This window comes from Phodopus roborovskii, unplaced genomic scaffold (genome assembly GCF_943737965.1).
Source record: "Phodopus roborovskii unplaced genomic scaffold, PHOROB, whole genome shotgun sequence".
Classification (NCBI taxonomy): Eukaryota; Metazoa; Chordata; class Mammalia; order Rodentia; family Cricetidae; genus Phodopus; species Phodopus roborovskii.
In genome coordinates this window covers 13,595,001-13,606,260 of record NW_026126585.1, presented here as the reverse complement: position 1 = coordinate 13,606,260, position 11,260 = coordinate 13,595,001, and the positions used below count along the sequence as shown (strand labels likewise).

Sequence of the window (11,260 nt, the reverse complement as noted above, 5' to 3'; positions counted from 1 at the left end):
GAGGAGATAGGGGAGGGGAAAGAATGATAAAATATATTGCATAGGAAAAAACATTCAATATCATGGTCCAGCTGTGTTGCTTTTAGCAAGTGAAAAAATATACCATACATAAATCACTGGCAAAAAAAGAGAGAGTAAAGGAAACAACTGGTCAAGAAGAGAATATAGCTGTAAATGCCAGTTCACTGATGTCTTCCTAACTCCATAAAACAAATGCTAAAAGGCATGACAATTCACCATTCCTGGACAGTAACAGTGGGGGATTTCAACACCTCACTCATCTTCCATACTAAAATCCATCCCAGAAACTGTTGTTTATTTGAGCTAGTGTTAACTGCTATTTGCAGAATAGCTTACCCAAGAGAAAGAGGACTAACATTGATAGTAGCTGTAAAACATTCTCTAAAACCATGCTAATGTTCGATACCTTAAAAATAAAATAACAGCAATATGGATGAGGATGGAAAAATATGAAAGTAAATATGTGGTGGAGAATCAAAAGCCATCCTCCCCACCCATCCTCACTAAGACAAGAGAAATTGTATGACCTCTGTTAGTTTCTAAGAACAAGTTGTTAAAAGAATTTGTGAATGCAGTTGGTATTCGTTTATGCTTGGTGAGAACGGGAAGGGGAAATATATTTCTTACTCCAGTTTAGTGACATTCGTAGAAGAATAAAATGAGGTAAACAATCATATCTGAGATTTCCAGGTGATGGTTCTTTCTATAGTCTTTAAGTGTATCATGTGTCCCTCTCTGTGCATATTATGTTGCATTTATTCAACTAAAGTGACCTGAGAATTTAAAATATATTTAACACAGTCCAAATGACCATGGGTCTTAAAAAGATGAGCACATCAAATGTTCTTCTGGATCAGAATAAATGTCAAATTACTTCATCTGAGTTTTTTCCACTAAAACAAAATCTATGGATCATCGCTCTAATAGAATCCTGTTTCTTAACATAGATGCACTTCTATTCTGGCACCAAAAGGTAAAACAAAGACTAAAATTGAATAGATATTCCCATTTCCTGAGTAAAAGTACTATAAAAATCCAACAGCCACTGATAGAGATAGAAGGACTGATACAATGTGTGATCGACAGGTATTTTTAAAGGTAATAATGGAACTGGAAAGAGAGTCTAATCAAAGTGAAAGAGAAATTAGGAGGTGCAATGAGAGCATTAAAAACAAAAGGTCATGTGAGTGCTGATGGCTCAGTGGATCCAAGCCTTTGCTGCCTGTGCAAAGGACCTAGGCTTAGCTCCCATCACCCATATATCAGCTCCAACCTTCCGTTGGACTCCTCCTATGTACCTGACATCCTCCTCTGGCCTCTGTGAGACAGAGTTACACACATGCAGGTAAAACACTCATATCCGTGAAACGAAATACAGAGATCATTAAAAAAGATTTAATACAAGAGGCAAATCAATGATGGTGAAGTGGACATCACAGAGAATCATGCCCTCCCTGCTCACCACTGAAAATATTAAATGTGAAAGGAAAATAGCTGGGGGGTGTTTATTGAAGGACATGGTGGTCGATGAGATGGCCAGCAAAAGGCATTCATTAAAGCTGTTTCCTAGACCAAGAACGTGACTTTCAGAAAATCCCTACAGGAGCTGCATTATGGAAGTTTTTCCCCTATGCCAGAGTCAACACAGATGAAATGCAACACCACTACTATCCCAGTAGCCTCCCAGAGACCAGCAAAGGGCAGCAGGCCTCCAGGTAGGTACATGCCAGAAAGAAAGCAGTTTTTACCTTCAGATAAAACACACAGATTAGGATAAACTAGAAGCACAAGGATAGAGATGTTTTTCCTAAACACTGGAAGTGCATGAGGTAGCCAAGGCACTCTTGACCCTCCTCCCCAGCCGTGGTTTGCTGGACAAGACTTGCACTAGATTGGTCTGGAAGGGGGATACCTTCCTCACTGGCCCAACCCTCCCTTAGGATATATAGGCAGGTAATGGTTACTGTGAAAGGAAGAGGTTTTCCTCAGTGGTGTAGTTAGGAGTTAGTGGTCCATGCGCCTAGAAGTAACCCATCAGCCAAGTTCCTGTAAGCAACTCTAATTAAACTCATCGAGTCACCAAAACAGACAGACAAAAACTGGATGTGAAAGTTGAATGGGGATTTTAGAGAGAGAGAGAGAACAGGAATCGGCAGGAATGGGAGGGGAACGGTGACAATAATGGAGTGTGTAGATGATCAAAATATACTATACGCATGTGTGAAAATGGCTTTATGAAACCCATTAGATATAATCAATGCCTGCATGCCTGCTTATATAAAACTGAAAGGAAGGAAAGAGGGAAGGAAGAGGGAAGAAAGAAAATATTTCAACCTTTTCATCATCCTGTGAGGAAATGGCAGCACAGTTCCCTAGTCATCTAGAAATGAGGCAGCTCCATCAACCTCAAGCTCAAATTGCTGGCAAGAGCAACACTTCTCCGTTGGCAGTGGGAGACACAGACATGCCCTCACTAACACCATAATTCCTAACAGCTTGATCATTCTGTGGCAGGAGATGAGGCATTTCATAACCCCTGATGACTAAATGAAATGAATGTTCATGAGGTATGATTTCATGGCATAATGTGGAGAGAGCTGTTCTGCTTCAATATCCTGCCATAAGTGTTAAATAGATCACAGGGACCTCTGGTGCCCGTCCAGGCTCACAAGGGCCCTGGACATAGAAGCTACATAGACTGACAAACAACAACCCTTAGATCCATCAGAGAACTAATGTCCAAAGGCAATTAGCTGACCCCAAATTGCAGAGGCCATCAGCAGAGGAAAACAAACACAGTCCATTGAGAGAAAAGCAGGAACAGAAACCAACCCTGCAGACTTGACAGGGCGGGGAAACCTGGCAAATGTGGATATAGGCTCAGTGTGGACACTGAAAGAGCTCCTGGAAGGCTCAGCCCCTGAAGACACTTTCATGACTGTTACCTCAAAATTAGAAACAGATAGCAAATTATAGCTCCAGGAAACTCAAGGAGGAGCATACAAGGTTAATACTGAGAACACAGGAGCAAAGGAACAGGAGGAGATAGCACCACCCACCTATTACACCAGTCTCCATTCACAGACATGGGCAGCAACAAATGCTGGGATGCAAAGACACAAGAATTTGTTTTCAAGTGGTCTTCAAGTAGGAAAGAAAGGGAGATGAAAGGAAGAACACCCTGCTAAGGGGAATACAGCTTCATACCTGGGGACCCCCAATTTCCAACACAACTGAATTATACGAACATCTGAAGGTAAAAAATAAATTCACCCAATGTTCTGGAGAAGAGGAGATAAAACAAACAAACAAAACCAACAGACAAACAAAAAACCACTGTAGTCTTTGCCCCTTGTTGTCTCTTGAGCTGTTAGGTCTGAGAATTCCCTTTGTTGTAGATGGCAACTTTCTTATGACATTGAGAGCATAGTAGCATCTTTAGGATCAGATGATAATTTCTTTTACTTAAATGGATGTTGTAGTTTTCTGAACCCAGTAGCAAAGATAACAGAACCAGGGAAGCTAATGGAAATCTAAATTTGATGAAGACTTCTTTAAAACATAAATGGTCACTTTTCCAGCCTCTTTCCCCTTCCTTTGTTTTTTATTGTGAGGCTGAGGCCTGGTGCATGCAGGGACAAAACTATGTTTCAGTCCTTATGTGATTTCACTGGGCTTCTAGAAGATTGGGGTGGTGAGATCTGAGCATAGAAGAACGTGAGCTTCATTTTAGAGCACTGGACTGGACTTATATTCTTTATTATTGTGTTCCCAGAGATTTTATATGTACTGCTATGTATTAATATTCATCTCTTACAGTCCAACAAATGATGTATTCTTTTAAGACCATTTTTAGGAAGTTTATCATCTTGTGGATCTGTTTATATATATGGGATTAGAATAAAAGGACTATGATATAAATAAAAATGTGTATTTTTAAATTACAGTGGAGTATATCTGAATAAAGATTTCTTGACCAAAAAAAAAAAAAAAATTTGCTTTCATTGATTGTAGGAGTGTAAAATGGTTTAGACAACTTGGGAAAGAGTTAGATGTTGTGGAATATTAACTGAAGATGTGCTTCTTTCGTTTCTGCTGTGGGGCATTTGTTTAATGATGCAAAGATGTGTTGCATTCTTTTGTGTTGCATTTGTTTAGGTCTCTGAAGCTGTGTTATTTTGCCTGTATAAAACACCTGGTTGCTCTAATAAAGATCTCAAAGATAGGCAGGGTAAAGGATAGGCGGCTTCCAGGCAATCAGAATGAATAGAAGGTGAAAAGGACCGAGGAATGGAAAAGAAATAGGAGAATGAGGAGGACGGAGGATGCCAGCAACCAGAACCCAGCTATACAGCAAGCCACAGAGTAAGAAGTAAAGAAAATTATATAAAAATATATAGAAAAAGATAAAGGCCCAGAGGCACAATGAAATGGGGGTAAATTAAGCTATGAAAAACTTGCTAGAAATAAGCCAAGCGAAGGCTAGACACTCATAAGAAAGAATAAGTTTCTGTGTGATTATTTGAGAGCTGTGTGGCTCTCAAACAAACAAACAAACAGGAACTACCGTTACCATTTCTCCTTTGCATAACTGAATTGAATTGGATGTATCCATCTGTGGGTTATAAGTCATACGCATGATTATGCACTGAGATGTCAAAAAGGAGATTTGAATGTACTGGAACTACAGTGACTGTAGGTTGTGAGATGCCCAGTGTGGCTGCTGGCAAATGACCTCAGGTCCTCTTAATTGATGAGCTATTTCTTGTACCACACACTTGATAGTTCCCTACACAAGTCAAGTGCACTCTTCCCAAAGTGACTGCACTCTTTAAAGTCTATACAAAAGAACTGAAAGAGAATACACCAAAGTATCTGTGTGATCCTTTTTTACTGTAACTATATTCCTAATAGCCCAAACGTGGAAGCAACCAAAATGATCCTTGGGGAAAGGAACTGTGGTACCATGCAATAGAACATTAGTCAGTGATGAGAAGGAAATGGAAATTGAGCTGAGAGGATGTCCACTGTTTAGAGCAACCTGAATTAACTCCCCAACACTCACATTAAAAGCCTGGTGCGGCTGTGTTGTTGGGGGTGTAGACATTAGGATTTCTGGGGCTTTCTGGCCACCAACGTTGCTCCAGATTCAGTGAGAAGCATTATAGCAAGAGAATAACAGTTGATACCCTCCTCGGGCCTCTGGGTGTACACATACCACTCATAGACCATAACCCAGCAATAACAAAATCCAGTGGGCTAAACCATGCATGAATTTAAATGCACACTGGCAAATGAAATCAGACGAAAGGCTACATGGTATATAATTTAGCTCTGTGGCATTCTGAAAACGTTAAAGTTTGAAGACAGTTAAAAGAACAGTACTCCCAGAGTGCGTGTCAGTTCTGGAAGACAATGCAACGATGGGGACATGATACTGTCTACTTTCCAACCCATTCCCCATAGGAATAGTGAAGACAGATGCGAACCCCCACCTCAAAACATATTAATATTGGTCTTGGTTCAGCTATTACCACCAAGTGCATTTTGTGGACTAAATTGTATCCCCTATGAGTAGGGCATAAAGGGCACCCTTGGATGAGACTTAGCACTCATACAAAGGAGTTTGAACCTACAATCTTTCTTCCCTTCTTTCCTTTCCACACAAGGGTAGGTGCAAACGCTGGACTAGAGACTGGGAAGGGAGTCCTCATAGGAACCAAACCAACCCACTTTTAACCGTGGAAATAAACCAACTTATGTTGATGACCCTAAAGCACAGTATCTCTTTATAGCCACACCCTTAGCATGGTTAAGCTCAGTATGACAGCAGTGTCCTGAACGACATGGCTTTTAAGAAACTGTTGTTAGTAACAGCTCAGACTCAAGTCACAGAGCAGGGAAGCAATCAAGTTCTGGTAACAATCTCTCTAGGAGATTAAACACTGAACTTGTCATGACAGAAACATCAAGGGAAAGTGTCTAATAAAACCATAGATCCATTTGTGGGCTCTACCTTGCTGCCTTCGTGACCCCCTCCCCCAGCCTCACTTCACTCCAGGTTAGGGTTCAACATGTGAGTCGACCACGGAGACAAAAATATTCAGTGTATTATTCAGCCCAAGCAAAAGTATCCCCCTCAAGCAAACTGTTAGACAGGAGCAGAACTGTTTGGGACCATGAAGAGTTATCTAAGAACTCTGCATTGCTACTTACTCTAAGCTAATGCCTCCTGCTGTGAACTAAAGGCACCCCAGCACTAGGCAGGAAGGGGGTCACCAAGGAATCAAGGGCCTCTAAACAGAGCACAGCCAACACACACATGAACTCACAGAGTTTGTGGCAGCATGCCCAGGTCCGGCATGGGTAGCAACTGATGGGGTCCTAGAAAGAGGAGATGTGGACACATGCCTCCCACCCTTAACCGCTTGCAAATGGAAAATGAGTTTTCTCAAAGGAAGACTCACTGAGGAAAGAAACCAGTCCTAAGTGCTGGCCCATGCCCCAGCATAGATGGCCAACGTAAACTGAATTCAATAGCATCTTTGGAGGGTCCTTGTTTCATAATGCTGGGCATATCTCTCTCTCTCTCTCTTCCTCTCTCAATTTTTCTCTCTCTCCCCACCCCCTCCCCTCTCTCAACCTTACAAATCCTTTGCATATATGATTTGTGTTTTCTGATTTTTGTATTTTTATGGGATTCCTGTATGTGCAAACAAGTGTGTCTCTGTAGGTTTCTGGTGCAGTTTTCCTTTTCATCTGTTTTTTTTTTTTTTTGTTTTTGTGCCATTCTGACTTGACTTTTGTTTCACCTTGTTTTGTTACTATCTTAGATGCTTGCTTGTTTTCTAAGGAGAAACGATATGAATCCGGTTGGGAGCAGAGAAGGGGAAGACTGGGAGGGGAACCATTTTCAGAACATATGTTCAAAAAAAAATCTATTTTCAATAAAAAACAAAGTCTACTCTTTAACAAAAGGGAATCTGGTAAAAACAGATTCTTAATAAACTTGAATTCTGTCAGTGTTGTTCATTAAAGAAATAAGTACGAAATATTAAAGACACAATGTGTCGATAAAATACCACATAGGGTATGTTCAACTAAATCACCCTGCTCATCTACTTAGTCTTTTGGGTTTCTCAGAGTTAGGAGTAAAGTGGCCAAAATTAGTCTCCAATGTCCTCGCCACTTGCTTATGGCATGAATCAGAATGAAGAATCAAAGATGGCACACACTTATCCTCAAGTACCGTGGAGAAAACAGCATCATCACATTACTAAACACGGAGGCCCTCTTTTGTGATCTCAAGAAAGGACCACTGATGATAATGACTACAGCCTGGCAATAGCATTCTACTATTTGGTGATTTAAATATTACTGAAAGATTCCTTAATTGTGTGTGTTTGAGAGGTGTCAAAATTTACTAACATTTCCATTTAAGTAGCACAGAGGAAAACTAAACACATTTCAGCATGGTTCTGTGAACTTAGTGAAAAGAACACATCTAAACAATTTTGATTCCTAAATTGTTGCTTTTAAGAGTTTATTCCCTATACAGAAAGTAATTTTAATTATTGCTCATACATACTGATTAAGCAGTACTAAAAAGTAAAGAAGCCTTGGGCTTAGTTTTAAAGCTGTTACTAATATAAAACATATTCAACTCAGATACACAAGAATTTCTCTAGCGGTAGGAAACCTAGTAAAGAAATGAAAACGGATTTAAACTTGGAACCCCACAGATGCATTGTAAAAGGCAGGGGACAATGACATGTTCACAGCCTGGGTGTGAGCAAAGCTGAGTTCTCAGCATAAATACCATTTAGTTCTATTAGATAGCTACGTAAGTCCTCTGTTTATATTAGTCGACACTGGGATGGAATGTAGAAATGGAAGACTTAACCTTTGTGTGAGGGAGTTAGCAACCACACAAGGATTTAAGCATCGTGGATGGGAGAGATGACTCAGTGGACAAAGGTGCTTGCTGCCAGGCCTGACGACCTCAGTTAGATCCCCAGGAGCCTCGCGGTGGAAGGAGAGACTGACTATTCCTGCTAGTGATTGAGCTCTGCCCTCTTCATACGTGCACACACATACATGCCCATAGGGGAGGAGGGAGACAGAGGGATACAAACACACAGATTCACAGAGACAGACATACAGGGAGAGACAGACAGACACAGATAAATACAATAAAAGTGTTTAAAACATTGGCTGTTTACACTATGAAATGTCTGACATTCCCAATAGAAACAGTAAATTTCTTTAAGTGGACAGAAAGTCTGTAAAATCGCAGGTTGTAAACTTGGTTATTATTTTGTCTTGATAGGAGACCACAAAAAACCCTTATGGCCGTGCTCATTAAGATAACCCAGGTCTACAAAAGACAAGCAGGGAGGACATCCTACCTTAACAGCGCGTTTCTTCCATCACTTCGGGTACACCACACCTGCCTGGTTTGAAAACCTATCTCTACACCTCCAGGCTGGGAGTGGTGGTGTGCTTTGTAACTCTGATGCGTTAGGGTGACTTGCTCGTTTGAATTGGAGCTAAAATCCTGGACATTTCTTCCGCTGAGGTCGACTTCCTTAAGGTGAGGGAGTCTACATTTGCTCCACGGTCCCACCTTAAGGCTGAAGGAATATTCCTCTTTCCCAAGAGGACAGGAAATGGGAGCCTCGCAGGCTCTGGATTCAGTGAGATTCGGACACTGCAGACCTCCATACAGAGGGGGAGCGATGACCACGCGTGTTCTGTGCTGCAACTTCTTCCCACAGCCTTCGCGGCAGGTGGACCACGGGGAGAACTCTGATACCACACAGTCCCTGGGGCAAGGGATGAGGCAGGCTTGCTCTGTCGGGGGCTGCGGGGCAAAGTGTTCACAGATCTCATTGGCCACCATGGTTCGGTTGAGCTTCTGCAGACAGTGCACTGCCCGGTGCTGCAGACCGTGCTGAGCAGTCACACACTCTGCAGTTCGAGGCCTGGGCTCGCCTTGGGCTCCAGGAGCCAGCAGGCAGCGGTGCCAGTCGGAAACCTCCCACTGAAACAGGTCACTGTGCCAGTCACACACGCGGAAACAGCTCCTTTCCTTTGGAGGTCGGCTACTCTCATCACAGTTTGACATGGGGCTGGTCCACCCTTCTACGTGAAAGCACCACACAGCTCGACTCTGGGCTCCGCCTGGTCCGCAGTCGCCTGCACACCTTCCCCAGGGACCTGAGATAGGAAAACAAGGCTCTCCATCATTCTTCAACTCTGGGGGAAAGAGAAGTATGTCTACATAGCTCACAACACATCCACTGTAAAAACCACAAACTTGGTGTGAAACGGAGGTCATATTAAGTGTTGAAGTTGGTGGCCCCTGTCTCAGTTTAACATGTGGAAATCACCTTCTGTCTCTCATCAGAAATACAAACTAGGAAAAATTACTTGGTTATTGTGATGTTCATTTCCATAGCCATGTAAGGTGGGAGATACCGAAAGTGGGGTGTCCTGGGGAACGATGGTACAGTGCCAGACCAAGGAATCATTTAACAAACGATCCAATCATTAGGACTACTATGTTCCAAAACCTTTATATATCTCAATGCTAATTCCTCCTACTAACTTAGTATTAATATAGTCTAGCTAGGTAATATTTCATTGAAAAAAATCACAGGGGCTGGAGGGTAATTGAGCTGTCAAAAGTACTGGCTGCTCTTCCAGAGGACCCAGGTTCAATTCCCAACTCCCACCAAACAGATCCCAAGCATCTGTAATTCGTGTTCCAGGAAATTCAAAGCCTTCTTCTGGCCTCAGACACATGGCAAGCACAAGATCATATTTTCACAAGCAGACAAAACACCCCTCTTCATAAAAAATAATAAGAACAAAAAATATTGTTTAAAAGGAAAAGCCCTAAAGCCAAGATTTTAATATTGCAGGACTTTTCACGTTTCCACTTCCTCAGCATACATGTTACACAGCTTGAAAGAGAAAAACATTAAAAAAAAAAAAAGAACTTGAAATACCCTAATATATTTTTATTTTCTAATTTAGTTTGGTTTTTCCTGTGGCAAACTGTAGGAAGAAAAACAAATCAACTACAAGAACAATAGGGTGGCTGTGAATGGCGTCTGCTTGGACTTGGTCCCTGGAAATTAGATGTGTTTTTGTTTGTTTGTTTAACAGTGCATCTTTTTAAAATTAAAGCTTATATATATTTAAAAAAAAAACCACACATACACACAATGAATTTTAACCTGTATGTCTCAGTGACCTTCTATACAGTTAGAATAGCCCATTCTGGAACTGTGAAACTTCATGTAAGGTCTTATACATTTACTGTTTAGTATACTTATTTGTAGTTGGAAGTTTTCTGTCCCTCCCATCAGCTCCCATAGCTGCTTATAAAATAGCACTCTGAAGTTTAATGTCAGTTACAATTGTTAGGCCAATGGCTCAGATATATTACTGGCCAGCTCTCTCTTATAGATTAACTTATTTATATTAATCTGTGTATTGCCATGAGGCTATGACTTACCAGTAATGCTCCAACGTGTTACTCCTTTGGCTGCTACATGGAATCTCCCTGACTCTGCCTTCCTTTTGTTCTGCATTTTTGTTTGGATTTCCTACATAGCTATAGTCTGTCTGGCCATTGGCCAAAACAGCTGTAAGCATCAATCAATAAAAGCAAAGCATATTCACAACATACAGGAAGACATCCCATATCACTTATACCCTACACACACACACACACACACACACACACACACACACACACACACCAAAGTTTGAAACAGAATTACCTTTGCAATCTCCTTCATGACTCAAGTGTACATTATCTGAATTAAGTCCTTCCTTATTTTTAGTATTAAAATGAAATATCATTCAGTTTTAAAGACACTTGGTTTTTTCGTATGGCCTAATTAACCTGTGGGGATCAAGCAACTCTGCCTCTCAAGTAGTTGGAAATGCGGCACAAAGCACAATGTCTAACTGGTTTTGATTTCTGATAGGTACAAACTCCAGGCCAACCTTTCAACATTAGCTTGTAACAGCAGATCCTTTAATTAATGAATTTCTGCTCCATTGAGATAATTCATTATTTTAATCTTGTCTGCTGTCCTTTCCTCTAGTGTTAGTCAGCAAGCCTCTACCAGAGAGGTGGAAAATTATATTAAAGCCAGGGGATATCCTCAGAGTAGCCGTTTCCTTCCTTCCTTTCTTCCTTCCTTCCTTCCTTTCTTTTTCT

General features: G+C 41.2%; 1 protein-coding gene across 1 annotated transcript in view; it reads right to left on the bottom strand.

Annotated features, from left to right (window-relative positions):
• Positions 1 to 8,425: 8,425 nt before the first annotated feature.
• Positions 8,426 to 11,260, bottom strand: part of LOC127236395 (thrombospondin type-1 domain-containing protein 7B-like) — a 274,945-nt gene continuing 272,110 nt past the window's right edge. Inside the window, exon 3 of the mRNA XM_051204013.1 lies at positions 8,426 to 9,240. Within this exon, the coding sequence (XP_051059970.1) occupies positions 8,426 to 9,240 (815 nt within the window). The remainder of the gene's footprint in view (positions 9,241 to 11,260) is intronic.